General features: G+C 48.9%; 1 protein-coding gene across 6 annotated transcripts in view; it reads right to left on the bottom strand.

Moving 5' to 3' along the window:
- Positions 1-901: 901 nt before the first annotated feature.
- The window catches only part of TSC2 (TSC complex subunit 2), a 62,194-nt gene continuing 45,501 nt past the window's right edge, over positions 902-17,594 (bottom strand). For 5 of the 6 annotated variants that reach the window (XM_084819025.1, XM_084819022.1, XM_084819023.1 and 2 more), the window contains 11 exons: positions 16,707-16,922; positions 10,947-11,107; positions 8,764-9,266; positions 7,616-7,691; positions 6,114-6,200; positions 5,578-5,764; positions 4,549-4,688; positions 3,797-3,875; positions 3,497-3,588; positions 2,756-2,854; positions 902-1,891 (listed from right to left, as the gene is read on the bottom strand). In XM_084819025.1, the coding sequence (XP_084675151.1) occupies positions 1,727-1,891; positions 2,756-2,854; positions 3,497-3,588; positions 3,797-3,875; positions 4,549-4,688; positions 5,578-5,764; positions 6,114-6,200; positions 7,616-7,691; positions 8,764-9,266; positions 10,947-11,107; positions 16,707-16,922 (1,805 nt within the window). In that variant the 3' untranslated portion in view covers positions 902-1,726. Of the gene's footprint in view, positions 1,892-2,755; positions 2,855-3,496; positions 3,589-3,796; positions 3,876-4,548; positions 4,689-5,577; positions 5,765-6,113; positions 6,251-7,615; positions 7,692-8,763; positions 9,267-10,946; positions 11,108-16,706; positions 16,923-17,594 lie in introns of all 6 variants that reach the window. The other variant, XR_014785622.1, reaches the window with a different exon arrangement.

The following is a 17,594-nucleotide window of genomic DNA, read 5'->3' as shown; positions in this document are numbered from 1 at the left end:
ACCTCCCCACCCAGCATCAGCATAATCCCCAAAAGGTAAGTGATTTTCGTACATCCCTAGAGAATCAGCAGATGGCCACCCAAGCCCTTCTGGTGGCAGACGACAAGCGTTGGTCTCAACCAAACATCTTCACGGCTGATTTTTGGGTAGGTTCTTCAGGCAGCCTTGATAACACTTCTTGGGAAGCCCAGCTATGGCCTGAGCAATGTAAAGGAACACAAAGAAGGCCCTCTGGCAACCCATTCTGCTTAGCATGATGCTAAGCTAGCCCTGATCACACCAACAGAAGTAAGTTGCAAATGATGTCATGAGATGATGCCTCTGTCAACTGGAAATCTGGCAGCCGTACAAATGGTTCATTCCATTAGCAAGTGTGAGAAGCCACTTGCCAAGCGAAGTGGATACAAGAAACGTAAAGGGCATTTGACATGTTTGGATGACTCCCCGCTTTTCTCTTCTAAGGAAGGAAGGAGGGGGTTTGCCCTTTGCTCTTTCCAACTCTACTGATGGCCTTTGGGTTTAGCTATGGGAAAGCCCATCCCTCCATCCTGCAGGGAGCGCCAGTAACTGTGGAAGGACAAATGCAACAGCAAGACGGACAATCCACATGAAGTATGATTTCTCCAATTCTTGTAGCGAAGCATCAGGTGTCTCCTCTACAGCATCTTCCACTCTGCACCCCAAAGCTTTGGAAATGCACTCCAGGCTAGGGGTAGGCAACCTGGTGCTCTCCAGATGTTCTCAACCACAATTCCTTACCATTGGCCCTGCTGGTTGGGGCTGATGGGACTTGTGGTCTAAAATGCCTGGAGGACACCCCCACCCCTGCCTTAGATGCAAGCAGGTAAGAAACATGTACACCTGCCCCTTCATATCCAGTTTTGACCCCAACACCATTTTTGGCCATGTAGAGACAGCATTTAACCACTGGAATCCACAAACACAGCAAAGAAAGAAAAAGGTTAAATTTCCATCCAGCCCTGCGGGATGGATCCATTTAATCAAGGAAAGACAAGGGCATGCCTGTACTCCCTAGAATGCCTTCTTCCCTATACAACTGGTGGAAGCTTTGCTCTCAATTCCATCGGGAACAGAGTTAGGATTATTTTGCTTAAGATCAGCCCCAAACGTCTCTTGGATCTGGACTAAAACAACTTACATCTACACAAGCTCAGTGTTTCAATCTTGGCTTGCCTCAGAGGCCATCTCTTTCGACAGGGCTCTTGCAGAACCAAATCCTGCCCCACCCCCTCCAAAAAAGCCAGGCACCAACCACCAACTCTCTTCACCATCAGCCGGAGGAAAAGTGCATACAAATCTTGTGAAAATCCATGGGATAGCCTGTGAATCACCAAGCCAGGAAAACTGGGTATTGGGGAGTTCATGTAAGGCTGCTGAGTCACATTTTCTTTTACCACTTTAACAAGCATCATACACTGCAAATTTTCCTCCATCCTCGTAAGAGAAATTTACCCTGAAAAGTGTTGGTCACAGGAGCAACAATGAAAAGCCAATACATGTCTCTAGAGAACTGTGGTGTTACAGGATTATGGATCACTAGCTGACAAGGTGGCCATGAGCAAAACTGCAGTCAAAAGTCACAGATCAAGAAGAGGTTGATGTGGTGCTGTTGCTAAGATGGAACAACTCTCTGCAGCTGAAACTGGAGCCTGGGAAAAGAACACCTTGCACACTAGACAGATTCAGGTAGGCAGTGTTTTTGACGCTAAACAAACTCCGTGAAGTCATCCACCGAGGAGATCAGGCGTTTCCTCTGTCCTGTTTCATAGGTGGGAGCTGGGTCCTGGGGAACATGGGCAGAAGGTTTCGCAGGGGCAGGAGGGTGCATGGTGGGGAAACCAGATGCTTGGTACTGAGTTTCTTCTCGGATCTGGAAGAAGAATACTTATTTAATTCAAGTACTCCACATAACCTCTGATTTTTGTTTCAAGTGCTCCAGGAATCTTTACAAGAGCCTTGCATTATTACCCCCTACTGGGGACAGGGTGCAGGGGGCTAAAAGAAGAGTCAAGGGAAATGCCCCCTTGAGAGACTTTTTTTTGGCTGAAAGGAGGGATATAAATTAAACAACAACAAGTTGTGGTCGAGGTGAGATTTGAGCCAGGGCCTGGCTCAGAGCTCACATCCTGAGGCACTGTTGATGGCTACTGTTGTTCAGAGACTGCACTGCAGTGCTAAGCACAACTGCCCGTGAGAGAAGTCCACTGAGAGTAGCAGGACTTGCTCCCAAGGAAACAGGCACAGGATTGGGCTGCAAGAGATCAGGAAGGTGGTTAAGGAGCACAACCATTCCAGAAAGGTTTTCAAGCTTTTGCCACGAGATGGTGCCTGCCTAGCTCAACCCTGCAAGTACACTGCCTGCACCTCCACTGGGTTCCTTTTCCACTCGGCTGGGTCTCCCTCGCTTGCACAGCCAGCACAAGTACAAGTGGGAGCCACGTGGGCAGGGCTGAGCACCTGCGTCCTTCCAATGCAGCAACGAGCAACCTCCCTCCCAGCCACTTTGACTGGAAAGAACCACATACATGCCTGACCCCACCCATGCCATGCTGTGGGCCTTGGGAGGAAGCATTTCCCTGGAACAGGTGTGGGGAGAACCTTGCTTGGTTTGAGAGAGAGGAGGTGGTGTTTTATCTGGTGTGCCCTCCGCCACCTTCCGCATGTCGGACCATAAAGGGGCAAAACTCTGCAGGACCAAGGGGGGGGCAGGCAGGAGAAAATAAGACATGCTCACCCTATGCCGGAGCCTCTTGATATGGCGCAGCCGAGCAATCCATTTCGACGGGTACGTGTCTGTGGGGTTGGAGCGGCTATGGTGTACCTGAGAAGCCATCTAAAGGGAATGGAGGGAAGTGAAAAGGGTCAAGACTGGCTGGTGTAATGCATAGTTCAAGCAGAGCAGTTGGTTTAGCTGAAAGGTTCAAAGGAAACATCTTGGTTGTGTGACACGTGCAGGGCGGCATCAGATAATGCATGCTTTATAATAATGCAAGGAGGAGGGTGACACACACGTTTGTGTGAACATGGGCATCACCACAGTGGAACCTGCAATAATACTGCCTGTGGTTTCCTGGCAAGTGACTCAAGTTTGCCATTGGGCACTGTGTGAAACGACCCCCAGATACTCGGATTCTGGGTCAAGCTGCAGCAGTGCAGGCTGCTCAGCTGCAGGAGAAGGCAGGAGCTTCAAGGAAGAAGAGAAGCCTCATCTGGCTGGGTCCCCAGCTGGGTGGAGATGCAGCCACTCAGTTTCTCTTCCACCTCCCCTGGCAGGGGGAAGACAGGAGAAGCAGGGCAGTGGCAAAGCTCTGAGAAAGATCCTGCCTTCCAGCCTCCCCAAACTCCTGGATATTCCAGGTTGGGCTACCCATTAATTTTATCCCCAGGACATGTTATGTCAACGTGCTGGCTTTGTGAGGAAACTGATTCCTCACGGAGCAGTGAAAAGACAGCCAACCTGGGAAAAGGCACTCACGTTGGCATGTAAAGCCATCTGGCGGGCAACGAACGACAGGTTTTTATCGGAAACGATCTTCGCCATGCTGGTGTCAACAAGCCCTTCCATATCTGCATAACGGGGAGAGAAGGAGCAGCAAGTTCATGGGAAGAGGCCAAAAACTGAGCATTTATTTTAATGCTACATCCAGCATTTTTTTTCCACCCCAGAAGCTCAAAGCAATCATTCCCAATGCTCTGCGACAGTCACTCTGATAGAAGCCTTTGCAGGGGGTGCCCTTCACAAGCGTGGGAGGAGAAAAACAGAGGCCCGGCCTACCTTTCCGGCACTGAAGAGTGAGCAGGTTACAGTTGTAATCCAGGGGCTTGATCACGACATGCACAAAGTTGAACTGGCCCTGGAGGGGAGGAACATTGGAGAAGCAGAATAGACCTAGAAACACTTTCATGAAAGGTGGTTGCTCTGTGGTCCCTTATTACGGACGAAGTTATCCCTTCTCTCGGACCAGCTTTGGTTAGTGTAGGATAGGAGAATGCAAGCTTATGAGTTCTACAGAAGTCTCTGGCAAAAAAAACCTTTGGGTTTAATATAGAATATACTTTGCAGCTCCTACCAGCAAGTTATAGAACATGCAGCCAGGGTTAATTTTCAAACCAAGAGGTACTTGGGTCTGGTTATGTCCTCTGATCCCCTCTTAGGCCAAGATGTGTAGAAACTGGCTATGGAGAGGGAAATGTAGGGTGCTTACAGGGCAGCAAGAGGTAGGCCATCTAGTCCTGTGCAAACACAGGAGCAGTTTTCTTGTTTATAACCCAAGCTCTGGTTACTGAAGCCAGTTTTAGGGTCAATTCACTGGTCTGTGGTCATGGTGGCAAAGTGACATGCTTGGGGTATCCCTGGACCACTCAGACTGGGAGCAGCAGACCTGGCATTTTCCACAGAGCTATAATTCAGGGGCTCAACCTCACCCCTGCATTGCATAGGCAACCTCACTTGGCAGAAAGCCTGTCCCAGAAGCAAGCTGACCTTTTCTCAGGCCTCTTCTGAACAGGTGGTATACATTTTCTTACCTTTATGGTTCCCAGTTTGAAGTCTTCCCCCGAATCGTTGTAAATTATGGAAACAAAGTCATTTCCCAGGTGCCGTTTCTTATCGCAGCGATACTTGTCCAAGTCCTTGGTGGGCATCAAAGTGGCAATGTGGAAAATGGCTGCAAAACCAAGGAACAGAAAAGACCACTGAATCAAGGTGGGAATCTCAAGCCACAGGAGGTGGAAACAGTTCATACACCACACACAGGACATCCAGAGACAGCTTGGCAGGACAGGGAAAGTGAACTCTAGCCAGGCCCTGAACTGGAGAAGAGCTCTGCCCCATTTCCTCTGCCCCCAATCCCTACAAGATACTGCTGGCAACCCAAGTCCTGTCCTCTCCCTCCCTCCCCAAACAGAGGAGATGGCCCGATGTTACTGTAAGGGCTGGCAAGCACATGCAATGGCTGAGATATTTTAGGTAGGAACAGAGCTGGCCCAAGACATTTTGGTGCCTGAGGTGCAAATCAAAGCACTGGACCTGCCCATGAGCGTTCTTTCCAGCCGCAAAGGTCAACACATGTACAGCGGAAGGCCTCTTTCTCTATCTCGGGTACCAGAACCATTTCCCCAAACACTGCGGCAAAGGTATCCATTCATTCATGCCAGATGGAGTACTCATGTGGATGCTCTCCAGGAATCTGCTGGCGGTGTGCGGATACCAAGCACCACGGGCACAACTGTTCCCCTAACAGAGTGAGTTCCCCTCGTCCACCTTCACAAGGCTGACCTGGGCACCGTATTTAGCCAAGGAAATCCACTGAATTAAACCTGTCAACACACTGTGAGTTCTCCAAGGTGTGCCAAGGAGCACAGAACTAAATCCAGGGATCTATAAAGCAAAGATTTATTCATCTGAGGAATAAAAGGGCCTGTACTTTTATGGGTTACTCTGGTTTAAAATTCCATCAGGCCAAGTGATTCCTCCTTTGGCTTGCACTTCATGGAGGAATAGCACTGGATAAATCCATATGAAAAGAATGCCACCTTCTCCTCAGTCAAGTATACCTTGCATGATGTCATCGTGCCAGCAATAGGTAAATTGCCCGTCCTCACCACACACATCCAGGCCGCCAAGGTAGATCTTGTCTGGCTGGCAGTCTTTTAATTCAATGAGCTTGCCCAGGCCTGTCAGGAACTCTGTGTACCTGTAGGAGCCGTGCTCGTTGGAAAGGATGGCCAGCTCATTGTTGCTCTGGGGGGAGGAGGAGGGGAAGAGAATGACTGGGGAGGACAGCGTTAAAGAGGGTGGTCATGTGGAAGAGCTTAAACTGCTGGGGGGCAGGGGGGATTACAGGCTGGAAGATTCCATATTTTCTATCTAGACAAACCCAGAATTCAAGGAGTTTCCAGGGTGCAGTTCAGTTGTGGTCTTACCACAAGAGAGTTTTCTGTGACTATGGGAGTGGGTGAGGAGCCAACTCATGGTGAGGCTTCTACATCAAACACAGCTGAGCAACCGCACACCCCACGAAAAGGTAAGCACAATCTACGGGCCCTGTGTCTATCCTCAGGAAGACACTCCCAACATGCACGGCCCTTACCTGTCCTTCTCCAACATACAGCACTGCAATCTTGTGGGTGTCATAGGGAGGAATCTGATCCAGGAGCTGAACGGATCTCTCAAAGGTCTAGTGATTGAAAAATAGATCTTGGAGTGGCCAAGCATGGTCGAGCCCACCTGTTACAAGACGGCACATTCCCCTCACCATCTTGCACTGTTTTACTCACTGCTAAAGACCACTAAAATATTTTCCTCAGAGAACTGTGCATACAGCATCACCCACACCCAGGATTACATCAGGCGCTCACCCCAGCACAGAGACGCCCCCTTTTCCTTGCAGTTATCAGAGGGTTGCAGGATTGGCTTGTGTATTTTCAACACCAGGGCCTGGAGGTACTGAAGCACAGAATCTCCTCCCCTTGGAAGTACTAGATAAAAGAGCTTAAGAGTGCAATCCTAGGCATGTTTAGACAGAAAAAAAGTCCTACAACTCCCAGCATTCCCCAGCCAGCACGGCTGGAAGACTTCCCTGGAAGCTTCCCTGCAAGACGGTTTGACCCCCACAACCGTCCCTTGCAAAGGCAGTCCAGCAGGGATTGCACAGGCCAGGAAGAACAGCATGGCAAGGTGGAGAACAGCCTGGTCCAATACGTCAGCTAGAGAAGGAGGAGCTGCAGGGAGCTTTCTTTGCTCTTCCCTGCCAGAAAGAACACCTATAAGAACTTTGCAACAAAGCACCCAAGTTTGCTTTCTTCGTCCTCCCTCCTCATCCTTTTCTGCCGTGTCTTTTGGGTTCAGTCTCATCGAAGAGCACTTGGCGCTGCCTAGCAACCTTGAGCTTGAGCACCTTGCCCAGGAAGGGAATATTTAACAACTTCTCCATAACTGTTTAAAGGAGCAATACTATGGCCCCTAGACAGCGCTCCGGCATTTGAGGGGGGCAGATGGAGATCCAATCCCCCCCTCTCTCCCTGTGGGCGCAGAACGAACTGTGCTGGCTGGCCTCCCAAGTTCAGGAACTCAACCTCGGAGAGGGGGAAACTGGGACGCTTCACTGGGCAGGAGCAGAGGGGACTGGAGAGATCAGGATACAAGCTCTCCTGAGCCTTTGCCTGCCTCCTTTCCTCCCCCTCCAAAACATCTTCACTAGGCAGACAAAAAAGCCCGTCTAGGAAAAAATGCAGGGTGGGAGGATGGCGAGGTGAAGGTCACTTCTGCCACTCCTCCTGCCCTGCATAGGATGAACATAAGCCCCTTGAGTTCGGGGGCTTACGATCATCAAGGGGGCAACCCACAGGACTGCACCCTAGATATTCCAGTTCCAGGGAGGGCTTCTTCAGCTCCTTCTTTCAAGGCAGCTAGGGCCACTTCCTCCCAAAGTGAAACATTTAGCCCCTCTTGGACTCAGCCAGTCAATCCCATACTTGAATTTATGTTCCAACCATAAATATCCCTGCATTCACCCCCACGGCCCAAAACAAAATTTGTGCATTTACTGTTACTTTATTGATCTAATGTTTAAAATGACATGCTCAAGCCTACCTCATTGGGCAACAAGAGTGGTTTGTTGGATTCATCACCGAAGAAAGGAGAGTGATACAACTGCAGGAACACAAAGCTAAGCAGAAAAAAAAGGAGTCCCTTTAGCTCCATCAGATCTAAAGCCCCCGCCCCGCCCCACCGTTGGCTTGTGGAACACTCCACCGCTGCAATCAGCAATGGCCACGCATACAAGCGAGCGCAAAAAAGCAACTAGATGAATGCACAGAGAGGACGTCGCATGGGTGCTTTCGGAATGCTTCAAGCACCAGCCAAATTGCAATGAAAGTAAGGAGGGAAGGGGAAAACACTCCTGTTTGAAGGTGCACACACTTAGCTCTGCTCAAGTTCTTACATTCTGAATTTGCAAGAGCATGCTCCCAAAAGAGTTAAGAAAATCTGAGCATAGAACTGGACATTCTGAGTAATTTTTCAGATTTTATTTTATGTGTTGAGTCTTGACGGGCTGGTTTATTGCTGTGTCTGCATTGGTACCAGCCCCATAAGAGCATCCTTTCCAAGATCAGATCAAAAGGTCCATCTAGCCAGGATCCTATTTCAAACAGTAGCCAGCGAGATGCTTCCAGAATGCTCACAAGTAGGCATGAAGGCAATTGCTTGCTGTTGGCATCTGGGACTTGGAGGTGGACTACCTCTGAACTTAGAGACTCCATTTAGCTAATTGACATTGACAGACCCCTCCTCTGGGAACTTGGCCATATAAGCCAAGGGCCATCACCCTCCTTCTGGCAGCAAAGTCGATGACGATGCTTTATGAACCTTGGAGAAATTAAATTCACTGGGTGACGACCCCAAGTTCCAGTATTATGAAATGGGGAAAAGAATCCCTCCCCACCACCCCAACTGCACCTCCAATAATCATTCCTAATTTTACAAACCTTTATTTTATTTATTATTTACGTCACAGATTTATATTCCATTTCCAGAGGTCAATGCTTCACAAAAGAGGATTACAGCTTACAATAGATCTATAGTCCACTATCACCCCTGGTCATGACCTGCTGTTGCACAAACGCCTGCTTGGCTTCCTAAAAAAACTTGCTCTGGACACAGAATCTGGCTTCAATTGGTGCTGAACTTCTGGCAAAGAGAATATTCCCAGGGGAACACAGCCCATCTGTACCACTCACCTGGGGTTGATTCCTGGCACTTTCTCTGCATTGGAGGCCGCTGCTCTGACCTTGAAAGGGTCTCTCTCGATTTTCTTGCCCCTTCTCGAGGGTGCTGAGTCAGAGATCGTGTACCCTCGAGGGCGGTGGCCAGTTGGGGAGTGGGGAGAAGATGCAGGGACGCCACAACCCAGCTTAGCTCCCCCAGGGGTCCTGTCATCTTCCCCTCTTCCCAGCCAGCTCCCTGCTGCCTCTCCTTCCAGATGTCCAGACTGGGACTTCGATTTCACGTTGCTGCTCAGTTTCCCAGCTGGCTCTTCACTACTGGTGTCCTTGAGGACTTCTTGGAGGGTCTGAAGCTCTGGAGATGAGCTGGACTTACTGAGGGGCTGGGAAGGTTGGAAAGAGAGTGCCTCAAAAGCACGGCTATCTTCCAGATTCCTGGCACTTTTGATGGGAATGCCAATGGCCACCAAGTCTTCAGGTTTCAGAGCTTTCTCTTCCTGACTAGATGTTGAGGAGGACTACAAACATGGGAGTGGGGGAGAAAAGCAGTTTACTTAAAGAGCAGCTTGCCAGAAGATGCCCCTCATTAGCAACCACTGTGGCTAGTAGGCCACTATAAGCAGGGCATGGCAAGCTAATCCACCCTACAGAACTGCCCCTCCCCACTTCCCTTCACCTGAAATGTCTGGGGGACGGGGGCAGAGAGAGAGAGGAGCATACATCAATTAGTGGATGGGAGACCACTGCCCCTCCCTGCCCTTGTAGTAAACCTCCATTTCCATTTCCCAAATATTTTTTTTATTTGATCTGTATCCTGTCTTTCTACCAAGAAAAATGGCACTAAAGGCAGCTTACAATCATAAATACAACTTGATTAAAACAATAATAAAACAAATGCATTAAAACACAATTAAAAACACAATAACAGAATAAAAACAGCATCCAATCCAACAGACCTGCTTACATGCCTAACGCCTGCTTGAATAAAACGGTCTTTGCCTGCTGGCAGAAAGACAACAGAGAGGGAGTAAACCTCGCCTCCCTTGGGAGGGAGTGCCACAGCTTGGGAGCAGCCACCAAAAAGGCCCTCTCTCGTCTCACCACCAGAGGCGCCTCTGAAGGCTGTGGTCTCGAAAGAAGGGCCTCTCCCAAGGATCTCAAGAGCCAGGCAGGCTCAAATGGGAGAAAGTGGTCTTTCAGAGAGCCTATATATAAATATATAGGACTTTATAGGTCATAACCAGCACTCTGAAATCTGCCCAGAAATTGACCGGTAGCCAGTGAGGCTGTTGCAACAAGGGATTCACATGCCCCAGTCAACTGCAGCATTCTGGATCAGCTGAAGGTTCTAAACAGTTTTCAGAGGCAGCCCCACGTACGGCACGTTACAGTAGTCCAAATGGGATGCAACTACGGCATGCATGACTGTGGCCAGATCAGACATCTCCAGGAACAGGCGCAGTTGGCGCACCAGCCTCAGCTGTGCAAATGCGCTCGTGGCCACCGCCGAGACCTGGGCATCCAGGCTCAGGGCAGACTCCGGAAGTACACCCGAACGGGAAACCCGAGTCTTCAGGGGGAGTGTGACCCCATCCAGCACAGGCTGAATCCCTATTCCCTGATCTGCCTTTTGACTAACCGGGAGCACCTCTGTCCTGTCCGGATTACGCTTCGATTGGTCTGCCCTCATCCAGTCCATTACTGACATCAGACACCAATTTAGCACTAGTGCAGCTCCCTTGGATTTGGATAGAAAGGAAGGATAGAGTCGGGGGTCATCAGCATATTGGTGGCACCAAACCCCAAAACTCCAGACAGCCTCTCCCAGCAGCTCCATGTATATGTTAGATAGCATGGGGGATAAGATGGAGCCCTGAAAGACACTACAGGCCAACAGGCACAGCACTGAATGGGAATGCACCAGCACCAACTTCTTAAATCACCCCTCCAAGAAGGACCAGAGCCACCATAAAAGAGTGCCTCCCAGTCCCATCTCAGACAGATGCCCCCAAAGGGAACCATGATCCCTTTGCACGCACAACCAAGGCATTTAACTGAACGGAGTTTGAAAGCTTTCAACGCTCCAAAACTTCACAAACTCCCTTGGACATTCTATTATTTGATGGGCATCCCAAGCAGAAAGCTCTTGCTGGCAACTTTACTCCAAGGTAAAAGGAAGCAACCAAGAGTCACCTTACCCGACTGACTGCCCCATGGACTTTGCCCCTCTTCTCCTCCCTTAGGCCTTGATCTGGATACACAGGCTCAAAGTCTTCGATCTCTTGAGATTCTGGAGGGGGCTCCGTTTCTTTTAAATCTATGTCCAGTGGGCTTCCTTCTTCCAGAACAACAGCAGATTCTATCGAGAGGCATAAACAGCAGAGATGAAACATGGAGAGAAGCACCATGAGGGCACGGCCTCCATTCTCCAAGGTTCCAGCCTTTTCCCAGGGCAGGTGGGCCATATGGAATGAGCTGCGCGTCACCGTCACGCATAAAGAGCGCTTCTTTTTTGTATTCCTTTTTCTTTTTTAAAGGAGGGTTTTCTTTAAAAAATGTGCTCCTTTTTCAAGGGGCAGCCTCCAGTGTCTCAAATGAGAAATGCAATGTCAGCCAAGTGTGACCTTTTCAATAATAACATTTAGTGTGTTCAAAGTGTTCATACGTTATCTTGTTGTAATATTTACAACAGTCCTGTAAGGTAGGCCAGTATTATTATCCCCATATTGTTGAGATGGAGAGAGGGTAGCTTGCCTAAGGCCACCGGCTGAATTCCTGACAGAGGAGAGATTTGAACAAAGGACTTCATGAGTGGGAGCATAGCCTCTTCGCCACTACGTTCTTTTCAGAAGGCTGTGTCAGGAGCGCCCTAGCGGCCTCTTTCAGTACACTCCAATAGCCAACTCAAGACACAGACAAAAGGATTCTTTTTCAAGGCTTTAATCCTTTTACAACTTAATGACTCTTTCAGATGCTAATCACCAGCGACTAAGCAATGAACAGCAGAGTAGCCTATGCTCCGGGTAGGCAGTTGGTCCCCGTTTGAAGGAGAATCACTTGAAGACCCTGAACTTATGGGCTAGGGAGAGATCCTCCCTCTTTCCCTTGGGTCCACGGGACGTGGCCATTGCTTGCGCGTCAAACGGGCGCTACGCCTCCTTTCCACGCCCTCCATCGCTTGTCGCTTCCTGCGTCTGCATCGAGCGTCTAGCAAGCCCCCCCTCCCGCACTCTCTCACTGCCTGGGTCACTATCTAACTCAGGAATGCCGGCAGGAGGAATCTCTGCCAGCTGCTGTGCCTGTGAGGGATGAGCTGGCTCCTCTCCCACGGATTGTTGATGCTCATCAGAATCAGAACTGCTCTGGGGTTCTATCTGCTCAGTTTCCACCCTGACAGGCTGCTTGTCAGAAGACACATAAACACATGCAAGTTCAAGAAGCAAAAGGAAGGCCTTTGTGCACAGTATTCATTAGCCTTACTGAAGAAGGAGAGATACCTCCTAAGGTACTGAGTGGGCAGCTTTTTTGGTCTTGAGGAAAAGGCTGAAGCACAGGAGGTTGCCCCAAACATGGCAGGGCAATTGCAAGAGCAAAGATTCGTTTCTTCAAAAGAGCCTTTTAGAAATCATCCACACACACAAAAATCAACAAAACCAGCAAAACAGAACAGTGAGAAAGACCACCACTACAGCAGCTTTGGGGGAACTGGCCGCATCTTGCAATATCAAGAAGTAATTTCAAAGCAGTAATTCAGGGTTAGCACTGGATGCACACAAATGCGCCCTTCTAACGAGCATGCTGATCCGCTAAATCGTCCCAGCCAGAAGACACCCTGGCCCCCGGTTTCTCACATCCTGAAGCCCTGCTGTTTTCAGCCAAGGTCTCTATGATCTGCCTTCGGTTTGGATGGGCAGTAGAGTAATAGGTGGATGGCAGCACAGGACCCTGCCTGTCCTCTTGGACATGTTAACAGCATCTCACTCACACAGCAATTCACAATAATACATTCCATATTGGAATTATATTTGAAATTTGAAAAGACAAGTGAGAGCCAGGCAGTATTCTGTACATCAAATCTAAGAGCTGCCAAAATTCATGTTTTGCTTCCACAAGCACACTGCAGTACCAAAAAGGTCTCAACTGCAGCCTTCACATGGACATGAGAGGGCCACGTCAGATGGTCTTTTAGACTGGGCTTGCACAACATGCCAGCCCGAGGTGTCGTCTGAACCCTGACGGCTTTCATCAGGGTACGATGTTTTTCAGAAGCAATCCATCCTGATAACCCATGGGCTGTTCTAGGGGTTGCTTTACTCACGATGGGTTGGTGTGTTGTCCAAACCCGGACATGCCAGCCCATCATGGGAAAAGGGCACTGGGGAGTGAGCCGATTGGCAAGAGTGGCAGTAACCTCCGCCGCTCTTCCTGAGTGGTGGCACAACTGCTGTTCGCAACCGCAGCCGAACCGCTCCGAGTGCCGCGTGCCCTTTCCAAGTGACAGCCCCTCCAACAGTGCCCAAATGGCACTTTTGGATGGGGCTGTCATTAGCCCTCTTCATCCCGCTGAAAAAAAAAAATTAAAATGTTTTGCCCAAAAACAGGGCCAGGAAATTTTTCCCCACCCCCAGGAATGTGTGCAAATGGCCCCCCTTTAAATTATTTTTTAATTCGGTTATTTGCAGTTGCACACTTGCACAACTATGTCTAATCGAAGTACAGAGGCTGGCCTTGCCTGGACCTTGTATGCAGCACTTGTCTGATACAAGGTAGCAGTCAAGGCTACACTTTAGCAAGGCTGTTTTGACAGCCTTGCACAGTTGGCAGGTGGGGAAAAGGCTTGCCTGGACCCTTGCAGATGCCCCGCTAAGAATCCCCACTTGCCCAAGTCCGCAGTAACAAGTTTTCAGGGTGCCCACCATGCCACCCCTTTTTTTGCTCACAAAAGCACTAACTGCTCCTAGTTTGACAGCTGTCAAATGACACGCCGACCCACAATGGGTGACAAGCTATGCGCTGTGGGCTATTTTGCGAGCGACCCACAGTGTGTGGTTGATGCACCTGAAAAGACAACCGGGGCTGGCGTGGGTTGTTCCCCCCGTCCCCCACTTCCCGCCCTTAGCCTCTTGCTAGAATACTTTCATTTAGATAACAAAATCTAGCCTTATTGTTTTAGGCTGTGTCTGGCTTGGACTTGTTTATGCTCACTGGGATTTCCATTTGCTGAATGCAATGAGAACAGCGACAGACAGAAAACATGGAAGGGCAGATGGAAGCACGAGGAAAGGCAGCCTCTGTGAATCCCAGCAGTTTCTCTTTCTACATCGGTACTTGCTTCCCCCCACCTTTAAAGACTCCTTTAAAGATATGCAAGTATACCTGCCCAGGAAATGCTCCTGTGCAACCTTTCTTGAGAACTGGTCAGGTACATGGAAGAGAAAGAGGCCACTGTGAAGGGAAAACCAAGGGAGGAGCTATATCAAAAAGGAAGGAGAGAGAGAGAGAGAGACTATGTGGAGAAAAAAAGTAATAGTAATAATAAAAATCAAGAAGAACAAAGTTTAGCACATACTCGGGAGGAGTCAGTTTCAACAAAATACATGGGAGTAAAGGATGGGGTGGGGGAGTGGTGGGAACTGAGGGGTGTGAGCATCAAGAGAGAGGCACGGAAAATAGCAGAGGAAGCCAGCTCCTCAGAGGGCAAATTCTGGGTACCCTGTGAAGCAGGCTGAGGTGACCCATGGGGCACAATCTGGTGGAAACAAAAGATACATCACGCAAGGGGGGAGAACAAAAAACAGAGAAAATCATGAAGCCTCTGGAGGTGGTGCTCCATAGGACACGATCCCAGCAAGAAGTTCTCCTTCACAAATCTCAGTGAAATGAACAGGAGCGGCACAAGGGGCACGCTGGAGCTCATGGAAAACTTCTCAGTGAATTTTGGCCAATATTTGGAAGGGCAAGGGTGGGAGAAATGTAGATACCCCATCTCAAGCTAGCCCTGAATACTGGACCACAGAATGATTTCCACTGAAATGGAAGAATGTCTCTGTTATGCAAAGAGAAACTGATTCAGGAAAAGGCACGGTAATTAAAAGGGGGCAGAGGTTAGTTCCCCACCACCACATCCTGCCCCATGCAGGAACCCATGTTTATTATTTATTTAGTATTAACATGTATATGCCACTTTATTTGCTAAAAAGCTATCAAGGTGGTGTACTTAGAGTGTGCCCTTGAGGATAATTTCAGGGAAAAATTATCATCAAGGTTCCCATCATTGCAGTGGTTCAACCTTGACACCCCGGGAAAAAAACAAATGCGAAGGTCCGTAACTCCCAACGTCATGCACTTTCATTTTCTGTGGCAAAGAGGCAGGAAATCAATGGTCAGGAGATGTCTGAATGCTGCATTTGTACATCCTGGCATTGCTGCCGCCAATCACTCCTGAATCTAAACTGGTAAGACGGGAAGGATTTATGCAGGGGTTGTGCATATTCTGTGTTTTTGTGATTGCATTGGTACTGCATACAAAATTTAGAATCTGGAGTACCTCCATTTTTATTTAAAGAACCACCTGCAGCAGCTGCTACATTTACAGATCTCACAGCTGGGAAGATGAGCTGAAAAGTGGGGCGGGGCTGCAGCAGAGCAGCATCCGCACCACGATTCTGAAGGAGAGCAGACAATACAGCTGGTTGCAGGACAAAGGATCTCAGACTTCATTTTAAAAAGGAAGAAAAAGTAGAAAACATTCCTAGCCCCTCCTGTCGTGAGGCACGTGGGGCTTTAAAGCGTGTGGGTTCATCACCTGAACTTGGAGGAGTTGGTGGAAAAGATGTCCAGTTATCAGGGAGAACGGACCCAGCTCTGGGCCTCTCCCCTTGCTGAGCAGAAACAAAATTATGCTAACGATAAAAACTGCAGAAAAATTATGCAGAAATAAAGTCACACACATTGACTTAATTTGCATAGTTTATACAGGTTGTAGAATCTGAGCTACTTTGGTGCAAAATGTTGGCGTTTTAAGCACATGCAGAGCAGGGCTTCAGGCAAATTCTCCATTCTCCCTACTTGTCACCATCCATGACACTCCAGAACACTGGAGCTTTACAGAGCAATTTCCAGAGGGGTAGCCGTGTTAATCTGTTGTGCCACTTTAAAGATTAACAAATTTACTATGGCGTTAAGATTTCATGGCCTACAGTCCATTTCATCAGATGCATGATTACAGGTATATATACCCATGGTTGGGGTGAGGGATGGGAATTATAGACAGTGAAGTCAGAGGGAACTGAAATGCAGAAAGTACAGACAGTGATAATTACCTTATTAACAGTGGCCATTCACACAATAGTTGCTGAGTGATAACACAGACATCCTTGCATTGGCAAGCTGATTTAACCCATATAGTGTGATTAAAAGCTTTTTTATTCCACCCCTAAACAATGGGTATATATAGCTGTACATTCTGTAAGATACAGGATAACACTGTGTGCATCTGATGTGGTAGACTTGTAGCCCACGAAAGCTTCTGCTGTTATAAACACATTAGTCTTTTAAGGTGCCACAAGATACTAAACACAGCAATGTCCTAACTATTCCAGGAGCAAGAGCTGGACTTACAGTTACTACACAGATAGATGCACTCTTCAACTGAAGACTGCCTCAGCAGAAGCAACTAGACATTTATTTTGTAATGTCTAGCAAAAGGAACTCTTGCTCCTTCCTATGGCCAGCAAAAGCTGAATTATTCAAAGTCAATATATGTAAATACACCTAATTATTTATTAAATGTCTATCCTGTATTTCTCCCACTCAATGGCATAATTTATTGAGGAAACACAATCCAGCACCTATGTCAGTTCTGTGAGGAACAGGCTGCTGTAGCTTCACCGTGCTTCCATCCCACGGCCGCCCCAGCTCCCTCAGGGGCACCGCAGGCCACCGCTGCTTTGCCTCACCTGTGTTGGAGCGCTGCAGGAGAGAGGGCTTGGCTGTTCCGGTGGGCAGGCTGGAGGAGGGGACTGAGAGGGACTTGTACAAGGCAGTCTCGCGGTGCTCCTTGAAGCGCTCTGCCGCCATGAGAGCATTGGAGAGCTCTTGCAGTGGCATGTTGTTGATGTCTGAAGAAAAGGGGCTAAGTGGATTTTCCAGGCTCATCAGCCAGCTGGTGTTACCTGGAGTGGGGGGACCGAACAATTAGAGCACAGCAGAATGCCACCGAGAGACTGACTAATTCATACAGCCTTGTTTTGAAAGGCGAGTGTCATCCCCATTAAAACAATTCCTGTTAATGACCTTCTCTTGGAAACTCCTTGCAAACTTCCCCCTGCAGAACAGTTGTTTTCAAATAATCTGCCTTAAAGGAACTTTACTCATCTGCCCCTGAAACCCTTCTGCATTCCAAGAAGTCTGGGTCATGCTCTGGGGTGCACATGCCATTAACCGTGGGTCTCCCTGTCATCCTATGTGAATGGGGAATGCTTCCAAGAAGACACCCACAGGAGCCTGGGAAACTGCGTTTTATCACGTCAGACTATTTGTCCATCTGGTACAGGGGTGGGGAGCCTGTGCTCCTCCAGATGTTGCTGGACTTCAAATCTCATCACCCCTGACCACTGGCCATGCTGGCTGGGACTGACCCCCTGGGGAGCACAGCTTCCCTTATACATCTCTTCCCTTATCTGCTTCAAGGTCCTTCTTTTACACAGCAGTGCCCTGGGACCCTCCACACATGAAGCAGGTGCTCCGCCATGGAGATCCCGCCTCTCACCTGATCCTTCCTCTGCACTGCAGGATAGAACTGGCAGTGGCGGGCAAGCGGTCTTTCACGAAGGGCTGTCCCCTGT

The sequence above is a fragment of the Heloderma suspectum genome, chromosome 12 (assembly GCF_057233095.1).
Source record: "Heloderma suspectum isolate Gila_16-S chromosome 12, 16-S_ref, whole genome shotgun sequence".
Taxonomy (NCBI): Eukaryota; Metazoa; Chordata; class Lepidosauria; order Squamata; family Helodermatidae; genus Heloderma; species Heloderma suspectum.
This window is presented reverse-complemented; position numbering and strand designations above follow the sequence as displayed.